The sequence below is a fragment of the Amphiura filiformis genome, chromosome 8 (assembly GCF_039555335.1).
Source record: "Amphiura filiformis chromosome 8, Afil_fr2py, whole genome shotgun sequence".
Lineage (NCBI taxonomy): Eukaryota > Metazoa > Echinodermata > Ophiuroidea > Amphilepidida > Amphiuridae > Amphiura > Amphiura filiformis.
Window position 1 is genome coordinate 22673297 of NC_092635.1, and position 26211 is coordinate 22699507.

General features: G+C 38.3%; 2 protein-coding genes across 3 annotated transcripts; one reads left to right on the forward strand and one right to left on the reverse strand.

The window, feature by feature from the left end:
- Window positions 1-319: 319 nt before the first annotated feature.
- LOC140158815 (mitochondrial substrate carrier family protein ucpB-like) lies at window positions 320-13602 on the reverse strand. Its single transcript, XM_072182041.1, has 5 exons — window positions 13489-13602; window positions 5121-5286; window positions 4173-4312; window positions 2324-2695; window positions 320-1586 (listed from the first exon to the last, which is right to left on the reverse strand). The coding sequence occupies exons 1-5, from the start codon at window positions 13559-13561 to the stop codon at window positions 1399-1401; spliced, it is 939 nt and encodes a 312-aa protein (XP_072038142.1). The 5' UTR covers window positions 13562-13602; the 3' UTR covers window positions 320-1398.
- Window positions 13511-25479, forward strand: LOC140158814 (kelch domain-containing protein 10-like). Of its 2 annotated transcripts, none has more exons than XM_072182040.1 (7): window positions 13511-13608; window positions 16692-16837; window positions 17285-17524; window positions 18632-18910; window positions 20810-20924; window positions 21691-21833; window positions 25242-25479. In XM_072182040.1, exons 1-7 carry the CDS (start codon window positions 13560-13562, stop codon window positions 25458-25460), a joined length of 1191 nt encoding a protein of 396 aa, XP_072038141.1. In that variant the 5' UTR covers window positions 13511-13559; the 3' UTR covers window positions 25461-25479. The 2 variants fall into 2 exon arrangements, with proteins under 2 accessions (XP_072038141.1, XP_072038140.1); XM_072182039.1 differs by lacking the exon at window positions 13511-13608 and adding an exon at window positions 13780-13964.
- The last annotated feature ends 732 nt before the right edge of the window (window positions 25480-26211 follow it).

Here is a 26211-nt window from a genome sequence, read left to right on the forward strand (position 1 = left end):
ATCCCGCATCACTGACTCATCACTCTGTTTCCTTTTTTAAACAGGAAGGGTACCAAAACCACACTGTGAATATGCAAGACCCAAACAGCCCACACAAATGAATTCATATTGTAACTCAATTTCCTTTCTTGAACAGGAAGGGCACCAAAAATACACTGTGAACATGAAACACCCAAAACAACCCACACAAATGAATTCATATTACAGTACTTCCAAATCATGGTAATGAAGTGAAGTATGAAGTATGAAGGGCTCAATCAACTTCCTTCATCCGACACAATGAATTCACAAAGTTGCACACACATTGTGTTGTTTTCACATTACATAAAAATATATCTACAATAATTATTCAGTGTTAATCCTAATTTCTACCTGCCCAAGCACTCTGTTCAGAAATTGCATTTTCAGTCAATTTATGAACCTAAAAGATCATCACAAATGATTTACAATAGTGCATATATCCCACAAATTTATGAAAAGAGAATACATGTACATGATCCCCTGATACACGATTCAAAGACTATTTGCAGAGTCCCATCACTATTATGTGAATTGTAAAAATAATGTGACAACTTTCATGATTTTCTCAAATTTTATCTGCTTGGAATGAGTATTGTGACCAGCAAAACAGGTAAGTATTATTTTGGTCCTAGTGGGGCCATGGATATAGTATAATATCCTTCAGGAAGTGATAAAAAAGTTGTACCACAATTGCTTAATATATGCATGAAGGCATATTTTTTACATTTTCTTTTTCTATAGAATATAAAAGTTGTTCAATATACCTAACATGAAATGGTGCCATTAGGCTGATTTCGTACTACATGTATCATGGCGCACATCGCAGACAAATGGACACAATTAAGGCTTGCAATGGCTGATACGTCCTGCTGCTTGCCTCATTGGCAAGCAGATGGAAAGTCTGACAGGGGCTTTAGGATGTAGAGAACATGATTGAAAGTGAGTAGTAACAATACAAAAATAAAGATTTCTCTTACATTGAAAACTAATCCCCACAGAGCTGAATACATAGAGCTCCATGGGTTACAATTATTATCTCTCCTTTTGCTGCCTAGGCCCAAATTAAACACCTCACCACTCATGCTTAATATCTGACAATTATTGGATGGGACTCTTAAGGTCCGTTCATACTATGCCACAATTGCTTTGAGGTGTGTTGCCGATATATCAATTACTTTTTGCCGCAACTCAACGCAACTTGTCGCATTTCCAAGTTAAAATGCATTTAACTTTACTGCGATATCGCAATGCAGTAGTTTGCAGTACGATGCCATGCGGCAACGAACCACATCGAAAAGCAACGCATCGCAAATGCAGTGATAGTATGAACAGACATTAACAAGTATATAGTCTTAAATGGTCTTTTATGATGGTTTACTATACCGGGCGGATTCCAGCTACTTTTCTGAGGTATTCAAAGAGAAAGAAACTAATGACTGTATGTGGTCCGATTCTCATCCAGTTGGGAATAAATCCTTTGTAGAGCCCAAATATGCCTTCTGATTTCAGCAGCTTGATTAGACAGTCCAAGGAGTTCTTGTACAGTCGTTCATCTTTTGATAGACCTACAAGTACAGAAAACAATAAATAATGATTTGTATTGTTTAGTATGAAACGGAATAAGAAATTAAGCAGTCAAGTTAGCTCAATCTATAAGATGTTCGACTATGGTGCGAGAGTTGCGGGTTTGAACCCTGGCAGTGGTATAGTATGCACTCGTGAAAAATTGAGTAAGCTTGAAATTCCCCCTGGACAAGGTACTTACTGCTTATTGTCTCGTTATAACCCGTACAAAACTCAGGGAGCTGATCCTAGTTGCGATGGTCATGTGTGGGATATCTAGGTGGGATATCTATCCCTGTGTTGTTGTTAAATGGTTTATGGAATGATGTGGGGCTGTAGTGATCATCGGCAACCTGTAAAGTGTGCTGAGGCTTAAGGATCAATGTCTAGGCGTTGTGCCTGTACATAGCACACTATAAATCACTGCCCTTTTTTTCTGTAGAAGTATGTCCAGTTCAAAGTATGCATTGAACTATTGAGACACAGTGTTACCTCTGAATTCCTGTGTTCTGTGCCAAAATAGGTCCAGAAGGATTGTATACATTAAATGCACAAGTTTTTGCTACCTTATTAACAGAGATATGTGGGTACTTAATAATACTACTTTAAATTTGTTCAAACTATTACAAGGGCACATGTAAGGCTTACATGAAGATGCCAAGATAGACAGATTTCTGACTGAGTACATCATTTACAAACACTGAGCATCTAAGATGGGTACCACTCTAACTCAACTCACCTGAAATCTTTTGATTCATCACCCTTGTCTTCACCACATCAACTGGTGATGAAGTAAGCGCAGTCATAAACCCTGCAATCATTGATGACAATATATGTAGCTTTGGTCCTTCATCCATCCAGCCATGATTTAATATAGTATGCTTTGTATGGTCGTATGTTGTTACCTGAGTTGCCGTGACTACCATGGCTCTTTGTACTGTAGGTGTGGTTCCCCTATACAGTCCTATCAAGCCTTCCTTTTTGATAATATCTATAAAGGCATGCATGAATCCCTCATATTGATGTGAGTGTCCTGGGAGAAATCTACCCTGAGCTTGAAGACGCACCCTGATCAGATCTGCGGGTACTGCCACAGAGCTTCCTATTGCACCTGTATAATGGACAAACAGGTACAAGAGAGAGAGGGGTCAAATACAATTTTGGTGAAACTTTTCTATAGATTCTAACAACCAATCAAGAGTTAAAACACTGCTACAATGTACCAGGGATGTAAGTGGGTAACAAATACATTTGCTGACAATCAACCTGGCCTTGGACAAGTGGCTGAGTGTTTGTGTATGGCATTCAGCATTTATGGGGGCTCATCCACACTTGTTTCTTTTAAGAAACATAGCATTGAGGACTTTTGAGGTACAAAATATTTAGTAAAAGCATTGTGGTATAGGACATTTACCTTTTGAGGACAAAGTTGCATAGGTGAACTTCTGCATGATATAGCCTTATCCCGGGGGTCACTCCCACTGTTACCTGCACACCATCTGCGAATATCAACTTTTGAAAAGCACCCTAAACAAGGATTTAACCCTTGGCTAAAACAATACCCTAAACAGGTAACACACACCTGTTTTCACACCCTAAACAGGGATTTTATTCCTTGCATCAAATTTTATACCCTAAATTTCATTTCCACATATTAGCAGTTGCAATTTTGCTACCCTTTTTTTCCAATTTTTCATGTTTTTGACACCCTAAACACGATCACGGCAGATTGCCTGCCTACCTAAAAAACTACCCTTTTACGTGTTTTTATTATCATGGATGGTGTGCAGGCTACAATGGGAGTGAACCCCCCGGGATCCTTATGTTTGAAGCACATTATTGTGACACAGGTAAATGTGGCCAGATTTAATGCTAATGTTAAATTTAATTTGATTGTTCCAACATTTCCATTTCGAAATTCAGTTAATAATTGCAATTTAATCCAGCTCATGATCTTTTTAAATTTTTTCACAGACCTGAGAAGATCCATCAATCAGTTCCATGTAAGGAGCCATCTGATTGGTTGTCCTTGACAAAGGTGATGAAGCAATCATCTTCACTTTCCCAGAAAGCAATGTTTTCACCACAAGACCAAGACTGATCTGGATCAATGGCACAATGTAAACCAGTCCAAATTGGTTGTCTTTCAAAACATGCAAAGTTGGGTACTATTTTAGTTTTAAAACAATATTTCACTTCAAATATTGAGGTACTATTAAAACTAAGATGTTTGTAAAATCATTATTTAGCAAAGAAATGAATTCTAATTTGAGAAATTAGAGCATGGATATTGGTGGATAGAAATTTGTACAGTACAGTGGATGAATTCTGCACTTTTGCAATACAGGTAGTCAGGCACCCACCTGAAAATTTCAACAGATACCCAAATACAAAATTACCTGTTTGGTCACCGCCTTAATTACTCATATCAAAATGGATTGAAATTTGAAATGTAACATGAAACTTACATTTGTGTAATAGATAGAAAGTGGGCCAGCCATGGGGTCAAGATCATTCAACTAAGGTGAAAACTTCATGCGATGATATTATGGAATATCCTCTAAGGTCTGCACCGTGCACCTACTTACCTGATGAAGCCCCTGCTGCAAGCTTCTTATACACAGCTGTGTGGGCCGGATCTGTAGCTCCAAATAATACTTTCATGGGCTCATAGGCACCTATGCGAATACCGCTGTACACACATTCCCTTATTAGGGCTGGTGTAATACTGCAAAAAAGAAAAGACAATAAAAATATCCAGTACTACACAAAAGAAGTTTTAGCATTTTATTTGTAGGGCCCAACTTATTTTGAATATTTTGTAAGTTCATGTCGATTCCTCACTTTTTCAACAAAATGACATGAAAATCTAAATATGAAGAGCTTATTTCCAAACTGTGTTAAGTCCACAACCACATGTGTCTCATTTACTTGTGTGATACAATCACAATTACTTTGACAAGTTTGACATTAGCAACAATGAGTTGTACCATTGATAAGCTATTATATACCATAACAATGCTGCATAACAATATGCAGTCTACTGTTCTCATTTGGGAAACAAAGGCCCCACACAGTATTGTTACTGTGCATCCATCCACTGTTTGCTTTGTAATGGTGCATCCAACTATAATAGCATCACGATCCAATCCATTGCAATATCGCACTGTATTCGCACAGGTAAATCAGATGCATGGGTTTGTGGACTTAACATGGTTTGGAAATAAGCTCTTCACCAAGTCTACTGAATTCTTATTCAAGAAAGGCTTTGTCTGGAGCCCTGAGGTGGGAGTGGGGTGGGAGTGCTTTCTCTCTTACTGTGCTAATCGCGCTTGGTGTCCAGCTTCGCTGTACCTTCGGCGCTCCACGGCATGGATCGTGATTTCGCTGCTCACCCCGTTTGGTATGGATCATGAGGGTCTTTGACAAAGACTACATAGAAATACCAAACCAAACCAACCAAAATAAAACAAAACAATTAATAAACAAATACAAAAACTAACCAAAAAAACAAACCTGCCTGGTGTTAACCTTACCCTTTATACAATCCTCTTATTCCTTCATCATGTGCTATCCTGAACATGCCTCTAATTATACCCTTATAATAACGGCCTTTGTATGTTGTTGTTAATTGGCCCTTTTCACGCTGCAGCTCACCTTCAAGTTGCATACGAATCTTGGTCACATCCACTGGATTTGTAACTGCAATTTTAAAGGAGAAAGCAATTTATTGAAAATGTAATTAGATACTTTTTCAACCTACTTAGCACCCTGGGCGCATGAGTAATTTATCTAACTGGGGCGCTACATAAGTAGCATGTTCATTGAAAGTCAAAATGGATTATACTTGATGTTTTTATTCAGGAAAATATAGAAATAATGCCCCTATAGGACAAATTTATGCTAGAGCTAAATATGCAACTTAATGCCAAGATGATGTTGATGTGATTTAACTTGCACTTTCTCTCTTTTTAATACAACACAGGCACTGAAAGAGGCTGAAACAATGGGCGCTTGCACAGAGGCAGGTTAGAAAAATTCCCAGGAGATGCTTATTAGGGGAGGGGTGCTAATTAGGTCAAATTACGGTATGGTAAGTGTTATTGTAGATTTATGCTTTTGGACATGAAATATGTGGATAGCTTTTCAATTCACTAAGAAACTGCTGGGCAAGTGTGCATGGGATCATCCACTCCATGTAAACTCTTGTTTACGGGTCTCTGAAAGTCCATTTGATTGCTTGCTCCACTGATGGCTCTCCAAATGCTTTTTTTTTGCAGCTCCTAATGTCTTGTGTTTCTATTCCAGCGTCCTCAGTTAGTTCTTTGATGTAGCACTTCTGTGGTTGTCCTCTTCAAGTTTACCATGTGTATGCTGCCACAGCAAAACTCTGGAAGCTGCCTCACTTCTGGCACAGTGTCCAGCACTCTTGCTCATGTTGTTGCAGGTTTTCCATGCTTGGGCTTTCCTGATAAGTCTTTTTTACTGCTACCAATCCATGCCCCATGGTACTTGAAGTCCCCAACTATTTCTTGGTCAAGTGTATGGTTGGTGATGGAACATGATACTGAAAATTATTACCTTGGTTTTCTTTGGGTTCATGCTGAAACTGACTGTAAGTGCTGCATCTTCAACAAGAGTTCTTCCGCATTCCTGAGACTGTCGGCCAATAGTACAACATATGTCATCAGCGAAGTCGATGACACGCAACTACAAAACCTGGTACATGACACGGAATAGATTCAGTTACCTACCTGAGTACATGTAGTTAATTTACTTGCATAGTTAAAGCCTTAATGTACGATTTCTGTCAAATTTTGATTTGTTATTCTTTATTCAAAATGTTGAAATGATATTAGTAATAACTGACGGGAAGGGTTGATGTCCATTTTAGGTTGAAATAACAAGGTAAAGTGAAAGAAACCCCACTGGTTATTTTGGCCATTTAACATGCAGTTTTATGGGAGCATAGACATACCACCTAGACCTATGACTGCCCATCCTTTACCACAGCGGGAGGTGAAGCCCCGTATCCAAGGTGATATTGACGGATTGACGGGGTTACTAGGCGCGGAGAAATATCGCATATATATGTTTGACGCGCTTCGCTTTGCGTGATTACTGCACTGTTATCGCCCGCGTCAAATGCAACATGTTCCGTAGACGCGAACATGTCTGCTTGTTTGCGTCCGGGTATGCGTCCTTGTCAAAGTCGTTGCTAAGCAGTGTCAGCTTCACTACGCGAGTCAAAGTCACTGGTCTAGGTTCTCGTTTGTCTGGGTATGGGAGGACATATTATAATAATTTTTAAATTATGATAATATGTCGAACTTTGCTCTGTTGACCTACAAAGACAACAAATTTGGCTGATTCCATTTAGGTGCAAGTTGGGACATGTGTAAGCATTACAAAAATGCAAAAAAAATCAGTTTTGAAAAAAATGAACCAATTTCATATTATAAGATCGTACATTATGGCTTTAATCTCGCTACCAGAGTGAATTCACCTGGTGACTATTGTTATTAAAATGATTCATCAATTGTCAATGTTTGGACTACGATCTTGCCTTGTCTTGTTTGGATACTGGCCAACAATCCTGCTGGATTCAAACAGTCAGGAAGTGTGTGTGCATGGATGCTTTCTAGTCTTGACTTAGGTGGTTGCTTACTGCTTGCTTGAATTGAGGTATTGATTAAATGGTGGTTTAATGTGTTCTGGTAACTTGTTCCAATCGGAGTCCGGAGATGGTTCGTGGAAAAAATGAGAACTTCAATCATACAGTCTTTACTTGCTGATATTGTGTTATATGCATTTGAATGGAGATGCTGTGATTGACGTTGGACGGGCTGTAGGAGTTTTCCGGTTGGCAGGGATAAGTGACCAAGACGAGCTTGCTGAAGAATAGTCAATCTGCATGAGGCTTACGTCTGTTGGCTAATGAGTCCCACTCAAGCGATTAAATCATGTTGGTGACTGTGCCTGGAGAGCGGGATGAGTAATCATTAATAACAAAGCGTGCCGATCTTTTTTGAATCTTTTCAATCTGATTAGACATGGTAATGGTGTAGGGATCCCAGGCTGTGGATGAATATTCAACCAAGGGTCTGACAAGAGATTTATAAGCTGCTTCCTTGGTGATCTATGGACAGGAGTAGAGGTTTCAGGTTTCTTTTGATGAAACCAAGAGTCCGGTTTGCTTTAATTTTGATGTAATTTGATGAATATGATTGTTCCAAGTGAGCTTGTTGGTGATATGAACACCCAGGTTGGGGTGGCTATCAGTTACGTTCAAGATGGTGTTACTGGTACCCAGTTTGTATTCATAATGTTTTTGAGATCTAGAATGTGTTAGACTCATTACATAACATTTGGATAATAATAATAATAATAAGACATTTATTAAAAGCGCACTATTACACACAAAGCGGCCTCTAGGCGCTGAATACATAATACACATAATAATGAAAATAATACAGCATTTATAAAAAATTACAATACTTATCAATATACAAAATATGAATTTACCTTAAAATTAAACAATAAAAACTATGCATAAAAAAGCAGGCCAGCTGCACATACACAACATCAAGGGCAAAAACATAGCAAAAAACACAACCATCTCCATCCAAGGATGGAGCGCTATGTATAAGAAGCATGCGAGACCCACCGATGTAGCACAAGTGCCAATCCGTGGGCCTCACATGCCCTCAACATAATTAAATATAATGACACTTACAATAAAATTATTACACGCAAAGAAAACACTATTCTCATGAAATAAATAGCATGGCAAGAAAATAAGCGAAAAAACACCACCACCTCCATCCAAAGGATGGACACGCTTGTGTTAAGAAGCATGAGAGACCCACCGATGTAGCGAAAGTGCCAATCCGTGGGCCTCACATGCCCCTCAACATAATTAAATATAATGACACTAACAATAAAATTATTACACTCAAAGAAAACACTACTCTCATGAAATAAATAGCATGGCAAATAAAAAAGCAATAACACGACCACCAGACAGGGTCTAATTCTGCATAAAACCGGCAGCGTTATTTCTATAGATCTGCTGCGCATTCAAATTGCATTGTATTGCATCGTAATTTCATTTGTGTCTATGCTAATTATGTTTACACAACATGAACTCACGTGTTTTCAAGCAAATTCGCCGATAATAGGTGATCAAAAGCGATCGGAATGTTACAAAAGTACAGATCGCATTCAGCTTACTTCATATGAGATGATCTTGGGAAAAATACGGCATAATTTGTCTTGGTGCTTGCGGAATGCCATGCAGTAAAATATTAAAACGTTGCGGCAATTCATGATTGACAACTAGCAATCGGCGTGTCCTTCGTATCATCCGCTGTCAATTTCTTATCCACTCACTAATCCTCACAAAAGCTTTGTGTTGATTACGTAATGTGTGGAGGCAAATTGCAATAAGTACAATGAAATAATGAGTAGGGCGGGCTCCGGCGGGTTTCTTCTTCATCTTACGTAACAGTATTGTTCTCCAAAAAACCCGGAAGCTTGTCGTTTGGAGCTCTAGCTGAAATACAGCAAGATAATGTAAGATAGTAAATGTAAACCTGTATTTTAGCTAGAGTATCTCGAGCTAACGACCACCTCCATCCAAGGATGGAGACGCCTGTGTAAGAAGCATGCGAGACCCACCGATGTAGCACAAGTGCCAATCCGTGGGTCTCACATGCCCCTCAACATAATTAAATATAATGACACTTACAATAAAATTATTACACGCAAAGAAAACACTATTCTCATGAAATAAATAGCATGGCAAATAAATAAGCGAAAACATCGACCACCTCCATCCAAAGGATGGACACGCTTGTGTAAGCAGCATGAGAGACCCACCGATGTAGCGAAAGTGCCAATCCGTGGGCCTCACATGCCCCTCAACATAATTAAATATAATGACACTAACAATATGTCAGATTAGCAGCAAGTGAACACAAAATAAATAAAACAGCAAATGTTACTGAAAGTATTGTTTGAACAGGTAAGTTTTGAGACCTGATTTGAATTGTTCTACAGAGGCATGGCATCTCATATGGATAGGAAGATTGTTCCACAATACCGGTGCTGACATCGCGAAAGCTCTGGAACCGTAAGTTAAAGTCCGTGGAATAGTAGATGGCAATCTTAGCAGATTCTGTGTTGAAGATCGAAGAGAGCGTCCGGGCTCATACCGAGTAATCAATTGAGTCATATACGATGGAGGGAGATCTTGCAGGCACTTGAAGGTCAGAAGCAATAACTTGTACTGGATCCTCTGACAAACCGGCAGCCAATGAAGCTCAAAGAGTACTGGCGTGATATGGTGACGGCGTTTAGAACAGGTCACGAGTCTTGCCGCGTTTTGAAGTCTTTGAAGACGCTGAATTTGTGACACTGGTAGCCCAAAGAATAAGCTGTTACATGAGTCTAGGCGCGATGTTATATCTGGCGTGCACAAGTTTTTCCGTCGAGGATCTATCAAGAAACCGCCGGATCTTTCCAATTTTGAAGATGCAAGCCCAGCCTTTGCGAAGAACACTCCTGGATGAGATGAAACGTAACTGCCAGTTTTTTTCCCATTCGACCGTGAGTTCCAAGGAGCTATGTGTATGTGTCGCCGTGATTTAGTGTGCATTCATCACCATATTCACATGTACATAGTCGTGGAGTGGACTTTTCGCTGCTCATAAAAATCACTCAAAAATCATCTTTTAAATATTTCTTTGGAGTTGGGCAAAAGCTGATGCGTAGCATAAGTTGAGCAATCACAGATGACATAGATCAGTGACACAGGTTTCTAAAGTGAGTATTTTATACGAATGCAAACTTTCCAAAATAAAACCCTGGAGGCACCCTACTGGAGTACCTACAACTTGAGAACAAGTCCTCAAACATTCTAAATTTGTAGTTACTACAACTAAATGAAGGAGCAGGGCTAAGGCACCGACAGCAACTTCATTAGAGGGCACAGCAAGTGACTGCCGACGGTAAAGGACATATTTTGAGGGCATTGCGGTAGTGGAAATGGGCACCCACAGCATTATGCCATGGGTGCCGTAGGTTAATTTGAGGGCTGCGATGCACTGCTTCTGGAAAACGATGTGCAATCGCCAAATTTTGTGATCAATGCATCACTCGTCGCTTTAGCAATTTATATTTATCACGGCGATAGCAATTACAGGCGACAATTAAAATATTCTAAATGCCACAAAATACATTTTTAGAACATCCATTACTGTCAATAATTGCTTTGAATGAATTCATCACCTGAATTTAATAATCGAGAAAGGTAAATTAATTAGCAAAATAATAGATCCAGTTGATAGAAAATGATTGGTTGATGCATTCATGACTCAAGCGATATCGAAAGTTGAGATTTCTTCAACTCCCCAAAGCGACGTTGTTTTTGCCGTGGCAATTTGTATCGATTGCAAATAAAATGTATCGATGGAATAAAACCCCAGGCTAAAGTAAAGAAACGCTGCACAGCGTCATCATCCCTATATCTTCGTGTCAAAAATTGCTGTGATAGTATGGCGAATCCTCTCGTTTTTCAACAGCTACGCATGGCGATTTTGTTCGAGATAGGCCGAGCGACTCAGGCTAAGCATACCATTTACATGATATGAGATAACACAGAGCCTGCCACAGAGTTTCTGTTCTAGATTTTTACGATTTTCGCATGATCAGTACCCCATATTGCCATAATATAAGAAAATTCAATTTGTTGTCAGGTAAAACCCAGGTTTTGTTTCCAATACACTAACTCGAAAAGCAATACACTAATAAGCGGCGATTGCCGTTTGCTGCAGATATATTTTACTGCATTTTATCCATATTAAACGATTTTTAAATCGTTATTAATCAAAATTGTGATATTTAACTGTTTGAGAATTACATAAGGCCCTTTACAACTGATTCTTAGTTTCCTGTTTCATGGTTGAAAACAAGGGATGAGGCAACTTTTAATTATTAATTATTAATTATTAATTATTTTCTTTATTTTAAAACAAGTGGTCGCAACCTACATCAACCCGTTTTGACTAGGAACATACATTTAATTATTTCACAACTATACCTATTGGCACTTCCCTGGTTTGATTTTATACATATGTAATGGTACAGTTATGTTCTTTGTTTATTCATCATTAGCCTATAGTTGATATAATCATAGTCAGAAAGTAGCAAATGGAAGTTATTAAGTTATTTTAAAAGAGAAAATCCAAAATAAAAATAAAATAATTAAATATTTTGCAATTCTCTGTTTTGGACGCGGGCGGGAAACAGGAAACTAAGAATTAATTGTGAAGGGCCTAAAGGTGCTGTATAGAATATTAAATCACAAGTCTATAATAATACAATGTAAAATATCGACACACTATGCCACTTTCTTTATCTGCGTCAATAATAGAATATTGATTTCATTCAAATTGAATACATCTCTCCATTTTGAGTTTGTACTTCCCCACTAAGCGATCTAGCGATCGATTTCTAGCCAATCAGATATATAGGACTCCTTTTCTAGACTCGCTTGCAAGTCTTGTGTACGCCGTTTGTATCCTTTTCTTGCGTTCGGTGAAATACCAATCGCCCGTCGCTCACCAACGGAGTATTTTAAAGTTTATATTTATAATACAGGGTGTCGACAGTCTGTGCGCTGTGTATTCTCGATCTCGGTCACTGCACTGCCAAAAAAAAAATATGAATGAATCATTGACATTGCATTGCATTGGAATATCATGCCATTCTCACTAGACGTTCGCCTTTCGTATCTCTTTCCTTGTTGGAAAGGTATAACGTTGAGGAGATAGGAACATGTACCGTCATCCGGGACCTACTCTGCCATGTTTGGCTGAGTAACGGTACATGAACACGGTCTTTTGTGCCTATGTAAATTAGTCATTGTGTAAAGCTGTGTTTATACCCATGGGTTGCTCATCATCAGACTGAATCCTTGACCGACAGAGGGTGTCAATATAGGCCTACGTGTCGCTTTTGAAAAACAGCGATTCATGCGCATGCTCAGCAGGCAAATCGACGGCGATTTAGTACACTGATCATGCGTGCGATTCAGATTTCTGCAAAAGCGATTGAGTATAAATGAGTCTTTAGAAATGACTGGCGATTGTGTGTTCTCAAGTGGGTTTTATCATGTTAATTAGTGACCTGACACACATTTGTATTGGTTCGATCAAGCATTGATTTTTTGTACTGGATCGTTCAAGCATCTCCAACAAATTTTTCAATGTAAGTGCCTCTGGCCCTAGTGGAAGTAAAAACGGATACTATGGTAGGTATGCTCATAAAATTTTGAAGTTCAATATTTTTAGCTGAAAGTTCTTTCATTTGAAAGAGAATCAAATTACCTAAAGAATAAGGGGTCAATCATGTTTCTAGTGCATATACTTTTGAAGTTACAGACAAAAATAGTGTCACCAAATTGCCCAAAATTTTGTGTGTGAGATTGTGACAGCAGGCACATGTACAATGTACACTACTGTATGTGACCCCAGATGACCTCCTATTCTTACTGTAAGAAAGCTGTTTTGGATGGTCTTGATTTACACACAAATTGCTTTTGCGCTTTAACGAGTGTCCACTTGGTGGAACATAGATTACACTATGTGATAGCTTATGAATCCATTATTATGCTAGTACTAACATAAGTCAACATCACTTAGGTTTTGGTTGTCAAAATTAATTTTTAGTAATTTTTTCCATTGAGCCCCACAGTAAAGCCATTTTTGGACAGTACAGGCACATTCCACTTCCCTATGGACGAATAGCGCCACCTACAGTGTGTGATGTGAGCCTGGCTAAAGTCTATGGCCAGAGTTCTAGGGCTAATTCTCACTGTCATGACTGTACACTGATTCTTACCTGCAGATGCTGTCATACATGATATGGATGCAAATATATAACGCTGCACAGGTGTTTCAATAGGATCAGCCATGATTTACACTCAGTTACCCACCACAAAAATTTCACTTTCACTTTCAGGTAAGCTTACGTATACAATGTACATGCACAGTGTTTTCGCTACAAATCGGGTCAAAGGTCACATAGAGGTCATCGATATCGTACGTCTCTTTTACAGGTACGAAATAAAACGCAGTTTCCTCGCTTCACGTAGATAGCAAATCTCTTTGTAAAGCTGGTAGAGGATATTGTTTTCATTCATCGTTCAGGAAAGAAGGCGAAACAGTAATTTTATTTTAGGCATAGTTTTTAAGGTTACAAAAAGTCTGATTTCGGTGTTGGAGAAAGGTTAATAATTATGGATTCAAACAGAAATCCTCCCCAGGTAACTGGTAATGTTGTCACAATCAATCCGAAACCAAGGAGTTCTAGGAACGGTAAGTATATTGTAATAGCAGTACATGAGTAGTGCACTGCAGTTCATGCATGCATGAGTTGAACTTGAAGTTGGCATTGGTGGTAGACTAATTCCAATCAGCCGTCTACACTTCGCATGTACTGTGTATGCTTCGTAGTGACGACTGATTATCTTACAGCCAATATCATGACGGACTTCTGAAAACTATTCAATGCGACTTCAGTTGTGCGCCGAAGCGCGACTGACTAGCGGAGTAGCGGCGCCTCGTGCATCGCGTCGCTGTACCGCGCCGCTGTGACAAGATCGCGCTCTGAACTTCTAAAAACAACAAACTCGGTCAAAAGGTCAATTTGGACACAACTGCGCATGCTCTATGCCACAGGAATCCTGTTGCAAAATCCGTCACTTTTTTTTTCCACGTAGTTTTCTCAGTCGTCAATCCAGACGGTTGACGACTGAGGGCAGCAGTCTAATGTTGGTGGTACATGTACCAGATGCAGAGCAGAGCTGGTGGTAGCAGGAAATAAATAAAGATTGGGAAGTGACACTTGAGATAAAAAGTAATACAACTACACGTAGGGAAGCTGCCATTACCTTGCCATCGCGTAGTAGGCCTGGATTGAACACTACCGTGATTTCTACCGGCTGCATCGCGCCCGTGCTCCGCGTTCAAGTCATGAAAATTACCAGTAAAATCGCGGCTTGCTGCATCCACGGTTAGACTTTTTCAAGCCTGCTACAGTGCATTTTTTTCAAATGTTGAACAGCTTTTTTAATACTTTTAATTACATTTTTTAGCGCATCCATGAACTTAATTTATCAAATACATTAAATCAACCAACAATCCCGCTATCCGGGCCAAGATTTATAAAAGAAAAATACTGTTTCAATCACGAAAATTAACCTAATTTCGCGCATACACGTAAGACTTGGCGATAGTCTATTCAGATATCGTTGTCAAGCTCGAGGTGATTGACCCCGAATGATTGACAGTTGGGAGCGCGTGCTGTTACGCTGGCGTAGTCATGGTGCTGGGAGCTGCTGGGCGCGTTCGGGGGTGCTGGCGACCGTCGAGTCGACGGTCGCCAGCACCCCCTTTTTCCAAGATGGCGGCGCGCATGCTGGTACCAACTTTGTGGTTCGCGGCAGCTTCTGTACAGCATACCGTAGCGTGCAAATTTGGCCAAATTTGGAGAATCGGCGAATCACTGTCAACCCCTTGGTGGTAGTGGCCTGTAACATTCATGTCTACTGCACAAATATCCTGATCCAGATAACACTACAAGTTACAGTACTCGGTAAAGCTGAATTTATACTCAATTGCTTTTGATATAAAATTGGATCGGTTGAGCCCATATTTTTAGGTATAGGTGAATTCAAATTTGCCATCAAACTGCACCATTTTACATATCAAATTAAAGCCCTTGAGTAAAGAAAGCCAAAACTGAAAACATTTTTGTCATAGCACTTTCCGTAACAAAGTTACATCTTGTCAAAGATTGACTTTCATCAAAAAGATTCTGCTAGCAAAATTCCCCAAAACGGCATTTAGGGGTGTTTCTAGATCTTACTCTCATGGCGATAGCAGCTTTTTTTAATGGAACTGCTATCAAAATCCTTCTAAAATTCCATGTGCGACTTGATTATCACCATAAAAAATCATATATTTGGGTCAAGTGAAGTATAGAAAACATGTAGGTTTCCTTCACCGACCTGTTCTCGAAAAAAATTCAAATTTCTATGTAAATATGCATTGTGTTTGGGCCCCGGTCTCGGCGAATTTCGCTGACTAGCAAATGTGTTAACTAAGGTTTGCCTGGGATACCTACAATATTTATTGGTCTCGCTATGAGTTGTAAAATATTGGACTCGACGTAATTTTTTTCGAGAAATTGTGACAGCAGGCACATGTACAATGCACACTACTGTATGTGACCCCAGATGACCTCCTATTCTTTACTGTAAGTGTAAGAAAGCTGTTTTGGATGGTCTTGATTTACACACAAATTGCTTTTGAGCTAAATCGAGCGTCGACATCCATGGTGTTGTCTTTTTAAAGACATTTCTTGTTTTATTTTGGGTGGATCACAGTATAGGCATTTTACATTGAAAATACATGCCACCCCATGCACCATGCAATTAAATAGCATGTTATAGGCTTAAGGTCCGTTCATACTACCACCGCATTTGCGATGCAGTGCTTTGCGATGCGGTGCGTTGTCGCACCGCATCTACTGCATTGCGATATCGCAATAAAGTTAAATACATTTAAACCTGGAAATGCGACGAGTTGCGTTGAGTTGCGGCAAAAGTAATCAATATATCGGCATCGCAAAGCAACGCATCGCAAATGCGGTGGTAGTATGAACGAACCTTTAGGATGACTCAAGTGCCACGGTTTCATAGGTTTGTGGTCATTGTGCAATGTGCATGTAGATTGATACACCAAGTATGCTTGAGTTCATTTTTTTCTGCATGGCTGTTCTATTAACTTATGCCCCTCTGGAATCAAGCCTTGAAAAATCCATTGTATAACTTTAATATAGTATTTTTTATAAAAGGCATTTTATCCTTGATTTTGTTTCAATAGTTTCTTTTAAAAATATACACAATCTGAGTTCAAAACCTGATAATTTAGATTATCAGGTTTAAATAGTGGTATTTGGTATTTTAGCTAAAGCAATTTATTTGTACATGTAATGTACATCAATAGCCTTGGTCATTTTACATCTCTCTTCTTTTCCAGATTTGAAATTGCCATGTGCCCGTAGTGGCCACTGTGCTGTAGCAGACGACCATAACCTGTATGTATTTGGAGGATACAATCCAGACATCCCAGAGCTCAAAGATTATTATGGTAATGTTGAAGAGCTGATGCCACTTTTTAGGGAAGTAAGTAACTCCCAGTTAGTAAATATTTTACAGAACTGTGTTTTCTTTTAAGCAAAGGGATTGATTTTGAAGTTATACTTTGTGATGTGTCTGTTTATCAGACAAACAAGTACCATAAATTCCAGAATAAAAGCTGTACAGAGTATAAGCCACAGGTCCAAAAATTGGTGATTATCAGCAAAAATCACCTCTTGCCAAATTTATTTAGAACCCTCAGAGTAGATTGACTGGAATCAATCTGGATTTTCCTACAACCAGGCACAGAATCAGAACCTTGATATTAAGAATCATTTGATACTTGCCTGATTTGGGGTGATGCAATTACCCCCTCAAACACTATCAACTTCCATTTGTGGAGGAAGTTACAAAATTGAAAACCTGCTGGTACCCAGGATTTTTATGTATACTCTTGTACAATGTAGCTGTGTGTGTTTGTTTCAATTTCAGTTATGGAAGTACAATTTTGCAACAAATACATGGACGCTTGAAGTTGAAGAAAAGACCCCTGGTCAATTGGCTTCAATGTCTATGGTTCGATGTGGCCGTTTTATCATCATGTATGGAGGCACTGGATTTCCCTTTGGTTACACCAGCACCAATCGTGTGAGAGTATTTGACACACAGACAAGTCATTGGCGATTTTACCATCAACCAAAGAAAAAAGCGCCCATTCGTTCTTATGGTCAGGTTAGTATCATACAAGGACAGTATCAATTAGCTATTGATGTAGGGAGAGTGAGTTCATCTTGAAACATTTGTTGCTGAGGAAGTTGACACTAATTTGTCCTATATTGCAATGGTCCATAGAACAATATGGGTGGTAACCACCAATGGAAGGGGGTGCAGCTATCACTCCTTCATGTATAACATATAACTGAACATATTTCAGACCTAAAATTTCACTGGGATTATGAAAAAAAATATGAGCTGCTTCGGATGCCAAAATCTTCATTTTGATAGAATAAATTAGGGGACAAGTATGTCAATCTGGACAAACCTCTTTAATTAAAAAAAATCTAACATTGCAACTAGAGACTATCGTACTGTAAGTTTACTAATTGGGAGACTGGGAGAGGCTTACAGAAATCTGATATTATCATAAACACATCAAAATTTAGATATAAGTCCCCCTCTCAAAATTATGTCATAACATCGTAGAATAAAATTTTGTACCAATAAATCTAACTGAGAAATAATTATATGACTGTTTGCTAAGTGTTGTGTGAAAATGAAAGATGTCAATGACTTCATGGCTGAATGAGCCCAAATTAAAGACAAAAACTGCCCGTTCCAAAAGTCACAAAGTAGGCCTATGCTTGTTAACTGCAAGGTGTATTGGGACAAGGAATGAGACTGACCATCTTACCACTCACTGTGCTGAGCTCTGCATCAAGATGGGGATTTGCATGGCTGAATGATCAAGAATGTTCACTTGGTGAGGATTTTAAACTGCACTCAACCACAGTCCACATGGGTTTTGTATTAGTGACAAGCCATGAATCAACATTTGTGACAAGCATAGGCCTACTTTGTGACTTTTGAAAAGGGCAGTTTTTGTCTTCAATATGGGCTCATTCGACCCTGAAGTCATGGACATCATTCATTTTCACACAACATTTAGTAAACAGTCATATAATTATTTCAAAGTTTATTGGTGCAAGACGAAACCTTACAATGCTATGACGAAATATTGGGAGGGGGACTTATTTTTGTTGATGTGTTTATTTTGTTCTGTATATGGATTCATTGTAGACATGTACTTACTGTGATCATGATTTATTGTCCTTTCCATAGACGGTTGCAGTAATAAAGAACCATCTGTATGTGTTTGGTGGTACAACAGGCTGGCAATACACAAGTGATGTACATAGAGTAGACTTACACACAGGCGAGTGGGAAAAACTGTTCAATCATGCTGAACATGAAGCACAAGTCAACATGTATACTGGTCGGCCTAGGGGATCACAAAGTGAGTTCCCTGCTCCTAGGTATAGACATGAGATGCTGTGTGATGGGGACAAGTTGTATGTTCTTGGAGGGGGCAATTCTGAAACTACATTTGCTTTAGAAAAGGTTAGTAAATTTGACCAAAGGTTGAAAGTACTATAGTCAAGTTAGCTCAATCGATAAGGTGTTCGACTATGGTGCGAGAGGTTGTGGGTTCGAACCCTGGCAATGGTTTTAGTACCCTCTCGTGGAAAAATTGAGTTAGCTTGACATTCTCCTGAACAAGGAACTTACTGCTAGTAATTGTCTCGTTGTAACCCGTATAAAACACGGGGAGCTGATCCTGCTTGGGAAGGTCATTTATGGAATGTCTAGGGTGTGTGCTCTTGAAGCTGCAAAGTCCTTGTGTTGTTGCTGAATGGTTTATGGAATGATGTGGGGCTGTAGTGGTTAGCGACAACCTGTAAAGTTGTAAAGTATGCTGAGGCCTGTGGATTAACGTCTAGGCGTTGTGCCTGTGCGTAGCACACTATAAATCACTGCGCTTTATTTTTTTAATACAATTGTTTTGTTCCATTGAAGATTATCCAATACAGTGTTGTAGTCCATTAAAACTTGGTGTGGTAATAACTTGTGACACAATCTGGATCAATCAGACCAAAGTCGCCAATGATAAATTTGAGATAAGTAAAAATAAAGAGCAAAATACAATTAAAAAATGGACTTATAAAAGGTTCTTAACTTTGCAACCATGATTTTAACAAAATTTTAGTTTGCCTAGGTACTGATCAAGTTATACCATTTTCCACCCTGATGTGGCCGTAACGTCAATGCGCAGAGGCAGCTATTTCGCATGTGCAGCTATGCAGCCTCTTTAAGTGTGTGTGCGTGTGTACGCCAGCGCTTTGAGCAAACATGGAATTTAAAGCAGTGCCCAATGAAATGCATACTGACGTCACTGCCACATCAGGGTGAATAATGGTATGGTAATGGTATTGATAATAACTTTGATAATAATTTTGACAATTTCTGACTATGGTCTGAATGGATTGTGTCAGATTTGGATTATGACACATTTAGAGTTTTGGAGAAAGTGCAAAGCCTTTCACATTTCAAGTTTGGTGATACGTGACACGATCAAGGGAAATGAGTTGGATGTCGCTAATATTGATTTTGAGATATTGGCAAAGAAAGTGTTAAAATTCTTTTGTTTTATATTGTTTTCAGCGATTGATAAATTGATGTAACTTCACAAAAGAAATTTGTATCAACATTGGGTTTTCAGTTTCTGACAGCCCTAAATGTCCTCTTTAGAAACATGTGTAAAACTCATTTTCGACCAGGGCCGACATGTGGCTCATTCCCCTTGATCATGTCACATATATACATTAAGCCAGGTAAGTCAGCAGCTAGTATTTCATTTGTGATATGGTCAAGAGGAAAGAGTCTGATGTTCCTAACATTGACTTTGAGATACTGATAAAAAAATGTGATACATTTTTGCTCTGTGTTTACAGTTGGAGAATCACTCATCACTCATGTAACCAGAAGCCCAGTTTTAGTGTGGTTTGGACCATACTCGAACATTTTATAGTTGATTATTGAACAAAATATGAAAATTGAAGTTGTCAACGTTATACTCATCTCTATATCATTCTTCATCCAGATGTGGCAGCGACGTCAAGGTGCATTTCATTGGGCGCAGCTTCAAATCACTAGCTTTCACTCAAAGAGCTGGCATGCACATGTTTAAAGATGGCGCATAAATGCACACATGAAAATGCTGGCTCGACATGTTGACGTCACAGCTACATCAGGGTGGAAAATGGTATAACTTGATGAGTACCTTGGCAAACTAAAATTTTGGTAATGGTATATTGATAATGTGCATTGAACACACTTGAACTCTCTTTTTCCCTTCGCCCTTGCTTTCTGTCACAAACTTTTGCTCTTAAATTTGCTTTTCCTTGCCACATCTTGTTTTCTCTGAAACTAATCTCTCTGCTTTGTTCTTTCTCATTTTAGATTTCAGCTTTTAATCTGTCAACATCAAAATGGGAAGTTGTGATAAGCAAAGCAGACCCTCAGCATGGTTACCCTGGGAAACGCAGGTGCCATGGCTGTGTTCAGTTAGGAAATGGTAAGTAATTATAACAGTTACGATGCAGAGGCTTCCACATCTTGACTAGAATTGCCCTATTCAAAATACAACCAAGTCTGTGACTACAGCTATAAACCTTTTCCCATGCGTCATCAATCAATCAGTACTGGGCCCATCGTGTGAGTCCTTCATGCCCAAATAATGCAAAGGACTGCGTCGGTGTGCGAGAATGTAGTGGCCAGAGCATGATTCGTATTGCATTTGTCATGTCAGAAAAGTAAAGAAATGTGATAAAACAAATCAAAGACTGATTTTCAAATAGCATTGCATTTTTTTGTTTCTTTTGCATTTTGCATGGTCAAAACAATAAGTTATAGGTTTTAACTACCGCATTCATTCCATTAACTGCCCAGGGCGCTTAACAAAGTCATTTTAGGTGAGCGCTTATTTTTTTACATTGTTTAAGCCGACAATGCGTAAAAAAGGCACAAAATTTTCATCCATCATCGTCAGTGTGTCATGTTTCAGACCATGATTCAGATTTGCATGGGCAGTTAATGAACTAATATCAGATTGTTTGTTGTAAAATTACTGGGTGGGCGCTTATAGGAGCATGGGCAGTTAATGGAACGAATATGGTATATTGTTGTCAAAGCTGAGGTCAAACTAGACAACAAAGAAATACAATTGCAAATTTCCTTGTATGAGGGGTTTGAGCTTCATTTGAGGGGGTCAGAGGCAATATTTCCTCTTTACAAAAGGGAGAAGCTTGCAGCTAACTTTTGTTTTCATGATTGTCTTGCAGATGGATTTATAAGTGGTGGTTTTGATGGTAGTACAAAGATTTATGATGATATTTGGATATTATCATTACCTTCATTACAATGGCAGAAGCTAACAGCCAAGTTACCTGAACCTGTGTACTTTCATGCATCAGCTATAACTCCAGTAAGTATGAAATCAATTTGATATGTGATTACAAGGAAAGCATTTGTCCTTCTTTCTCAGCTGAATTTGTTTTCCATTGCTAAGCGACAAGTAATTGGTATTTGGCGAATAAGGGAGCGTGCTTTTCCAAACCATCAAAAACACTCTACCTCATCTTGTTATTCGATGATCTAGAATAAATTCTGCTTAAGACAAATGTGACAGCTGCTTACCGTATGATACACCCTTGTGATTTGGCATATGGCCTGCTTTTACTACATCTGAAATTTGGATAAGTTATTTAGTTCCAAATTTTGAAAATATAAACTTTGAAATAAACATAAACATTGTATAAACAGTGGGATGTTAAATGTGACTTGTGCAAGGCAGGAAAACGTATTACAGAAGGAAAGGAGCAGCTGAGAAAAGGAGAGAAAAATACAACCTGGTAAGGCACCAGAAACAAATTTGTTCGATCTTTGGATCGACTGTCGATGCTGCTTCGATGCTTGTTATTAATGAATTATCAACTAATTAATCAGAATTAACGCTAAATTTATATTGGCCAATATCACTACAGGGACAAATTAATATTATATTTTACAATAGTAAATTAATTTATTTCATAAATAGCAAGGATCGACCAAGCATCGATGGTCGATCAAAAGATCGAACTAATTTGTTTCTATTGCCTAAGAGGTGAGATTGAAGAAGGCATCTGAAGGTGGTAATGTTGTCCGAGTTATGGATATTACTGGGTAGTTTTAACTCCACATAGAAAAGGCCAGACCAGACATAATATTTATTAAAATCAATGTGAGAGTGAAAATCATGCATCAGAGAACATCAATAAGAGGCTTGTTGGTAGCAGTATTACAATTTACACAACAGGTTTGCTGCGCCCTCTGTGAACACACTATATATGAACTCTATTTATAGTGCTATTGAAAGCTGTCCTTTCCCACTGTTAATATAGTGACTGCTGGGCCTTTAATCTGATAATACATGTATGCAACAAACCTGTTTGATGAACTAACACATTAGTATTACAGGTAAATTAAGTCATTCTTGGCCAAGCTCGAGCACTATGAACTCTAGTGGCTCCATGATAAACACACACGCACATAGCGTGGTAGTACCACGCTTACTACGCTACATGGATGCAACACGCATGTTCCAGCTTGGCCAAGAATTACTTAATTTACCTGTAGTAATTAGTTTATATTCTGTGATTAAATTGCACAAAGGAAATTTATTACTATGAAAATTCAAAATCAATATGAAGAGTTCAGATGCAAACGCCATACGCCATTTTTAAATGGATTGCATTTAAGGCCACCAACATCTGCCGTATAATGCTAGCTTTAAATTGATACCCTACTTTAAAAAACCAATGTACTGTATTCATTCCAATAAGCGCCCAGGGCGCTAAACAAAGTCATTTTGGGTGGGCGCTTATTTTTTTACCTAATTTTTTCATGAGCTGGGCGTTTATTAGAGGTGAATTTACATTATGTTATAAAAGGGTCCTGCAAGTTTACCTATTTCACTGTATCGACACCTATCTGTCACTTCAACATTAATGGTACCCTTTAGCAAATTGAAAATACCCTGGGTGGGCACTTATTGGGGCATGGGTGCTTATTGGAATGAATACGGTATATTTTTTAAACTAAAGCAGCACATATGTGCCCGTCCACCACAAACTGGTCGTAAAGTCTGCATTTTCCATTTTGAAATACAATCAAAAACAGTATATGGATTTCTATGTAAAATATATGAGAAATTTGACCTTTGATGAACCATAACTTCACTTCCAGATGTCCTATGAAGCTGGTTGAGGTGTCATTTTAAAGCTAAAAGTGCAATGGTCTAGGGCTGACTTTACTACCCCTTCGTGGTGGATGGTCACATATTTTCTTATTATTTCTCTATACTTGACAAGTTATATTTGTCTGCATCTCAAATTCAGCAAAATGGATATATCGCTTTTTGCATCTGAACTCGTCATGTATACCAATGTATTTGGTATAAAGTATTGCGTGGGTATGAAGTATGCCAATTATTTTACATAAAATTAAAAGTAAACCCAATTCCATAGAAATTCATGAATCACTGTGTCACAGATGTAAGGTAACTGCTAGGTCATATGTTATGGGTGATTTCTTTCTTTATAAACACATTCCATACCACACCATGCATGTTTTGTTGAAATGATATAGAAAAATGAAGTGGTATGAGTCATCTGAAATTGAACAAGCCTGTCATGGGACTCTCTGTATTATTTTCTTGATTGGAAAGTCTTTTCATTGGAAAATCTTTTCAACATGCCATGCCAAGTGTGGAAGAATAGCGTCTGTGTTGCTCAATAGAAATTTACATTTTGGCAGCAAAAGTAATGCATGTATATAATGTTTTTTTGTGTGCAGTTAGTTACAGTGGTACATGTACAGTCTCCTTTAAATAATATTTTTTGAAGAAAGAAAGAACAGTTTACCAGCCCAAAGTGTTAAATAAGACAACAAATAAACACAAATTCTGACCGGCACACAACCCAACTTGAAAAAAAAAGCAAGGAAATGTGCCGGCCCAGGATTCAAACCCACAACCTTGTTGAAGGGTTTAAACCTTTGTTATCTTGTGATGTATTATAACCTGCTTGATGAAACATATAACCCAACAATTATATCTGAAATATTGTTTGGATGTGACAATTTTAAGTAATTAATATTTGAAACCTTAAGACACATTGACATCAAAATCAAGGGTTATTTTTTCCATTCCAATGTTGTGAATTTATAGTTATAATTCACATTATCCCAAAATTTGGAAATACATTTCACATTCATATTTGATATCAAGTCAATGCCAAACTAGTTTGCTAATACCTTCAAATACATCTTCCCTTGGGCATTTTCAGGAGTTGTCTGATAGAATACTTGTATAGGGTCCTACGTTGATGGAATGTGACATTGTAGTAATTTGATTCTATAAATCAAAATATTACTAACAAGATCCTCATTGTAAAAGTGGTAATTTTCGCATGTGCAATTCTATGCACTATGCTGATTTTGAACTGTGTTGCTTGTTTTAAAATTTAAAATTTTGAGTTTTATTGCATTTTTTTTTGTGATAGCTGCATTGAGCGTGAAAAATTATTGTTCCACAAAAATGTCCACTTATACAGTACCGTATTGTGCAAGTACTCCACAGATTTGACCAAAAAACCAAACACCACTATTAAACCTTTATGGTGGTACCTTTAAGTTTAAAAACTTCTTTTGATTGCCTTTTTGTTTCACAAAGGCTACATTTGCTCAGGCCCCATGTTTATAGTATGTAAGATCCAAACAGTCTCTTATAACAAGAAAACAACTTGTGGATATATAGGCCCCTCTAACTTACCATTTTTGCTTCATTTCTTTACAGTCTGGATGTTTATATTACCATGGAGGAGTTACCAGCCCACCGGGTGACAAGAGAACTGACAAACTAAACTGTGTCCGAGTCAAACCCGGTACCTTATTACAATTATCATGGCAATCTGTATGTGCTTGTATACAAAGTATAGAAACTATACCTCAAGAAAAACTGCTTGAACTTGGTGTACCAAGGACTTTATTAGATGGCTTGCTGCCAAGGACTTGATGAATTATTGTGCAATGAGGTGGATTTGATCAGTTCTGGACAAAAGCATGCAGACAGTTTAATGTGCAGTGTGTACCTTGTGGATTCTTGACACTACCATTCCATAAAATCCACACTGCTGTAATGTTTATGCAGTGTAGTATGTTGATGTAGTGTTAAACACACTGTATTGGACTCCTTGTCAAGTCTTCCCAATATCTTAATACTGGTACTATAGGCCTATATAATATTGTCATCAGCCACTACAGGCAACTGCAATGACTATTGTTTTTGTTACAACTAGGGTTGCACAAATTAAGCTTAAATAGTAGCAACTGTTACAACTATTTGGAGGCCTGTGCAGAGGTTGAAATCCGATTAAAACTTAAGTAACTAAGTGCCAAATATGCATGAATAAACTCTAGGTATGGTAAAAAGCATGGATGGTGCAGTACAAATTACATATGTAACACATAACCACCCAAAACACAAAATACTATTGAATTCTGCTCACAAATATTTCAACAAAATTTACAAGGATGTTAAATAGTTTGTAGTGTAAATTTAGCGGCATTTTATGTCCCCTATTTTGCTTTTTGGGGAAACAGTAGACAGTTGTCATCACCAAGTCATAGTCAAAAGTCCTATCCCTAATAGTTGCGACTACGACTATTGATGACTTAATGCCTCAAAATTCACAGAAGCCACAAAGGCCACAGCCTGCCTTGCCCTTAGACTTGGCCTTGGTGCCCATCAATTTCAAAGCATTCTT

Excerpts from the sequence above, each read along its gene's own strand:
- LOC140158815 (XM_072182041.1), bottom strand. The coding sequence starts at position 13,561 with ATGGCTGATCCTATTGAAACACCTGTGCAGCGTTATATATTTGCATCC. Across the intron at positions 5,287-13,488 it reads ATGTATGACAGCATCTGCAG|TTACAAATCCAGTGGATGTG; the intron begins GTAAGAATCAGT and ends TTAAAATTGCAG. Across the intron at positions 4,313-5,120 it reads ATAAGAGGATTGTATAAAGG|TATTACACCAGCCCTAATAA; the intron begins GTAAGGTTAACA and ends TCTTTTTTGCAG.
- LOC140158814 (XM_072182039.1), top strand. The coding sequence starts at position 13,886 with ATGGATTCAAACAGAAATCCTCCCCAGGTAACTGGTAATGTTGTCACA. Across the intron at positions 16,838-17,284 it reads TGATGCCACTTTTTAGGGAA|TTATGGAAGTACAATTTTGC; the intron begins GTAAGTAACTCC and ends TTTCAATTTCAG. Across the intron at positions 17,525-18,631 it reads CCATTCGTTCTTATGGTCAG|ACGGTTGCAGTAATAAAGAA; the intron begins GTTAGTATCATA and ends TCCTTTCCATAG.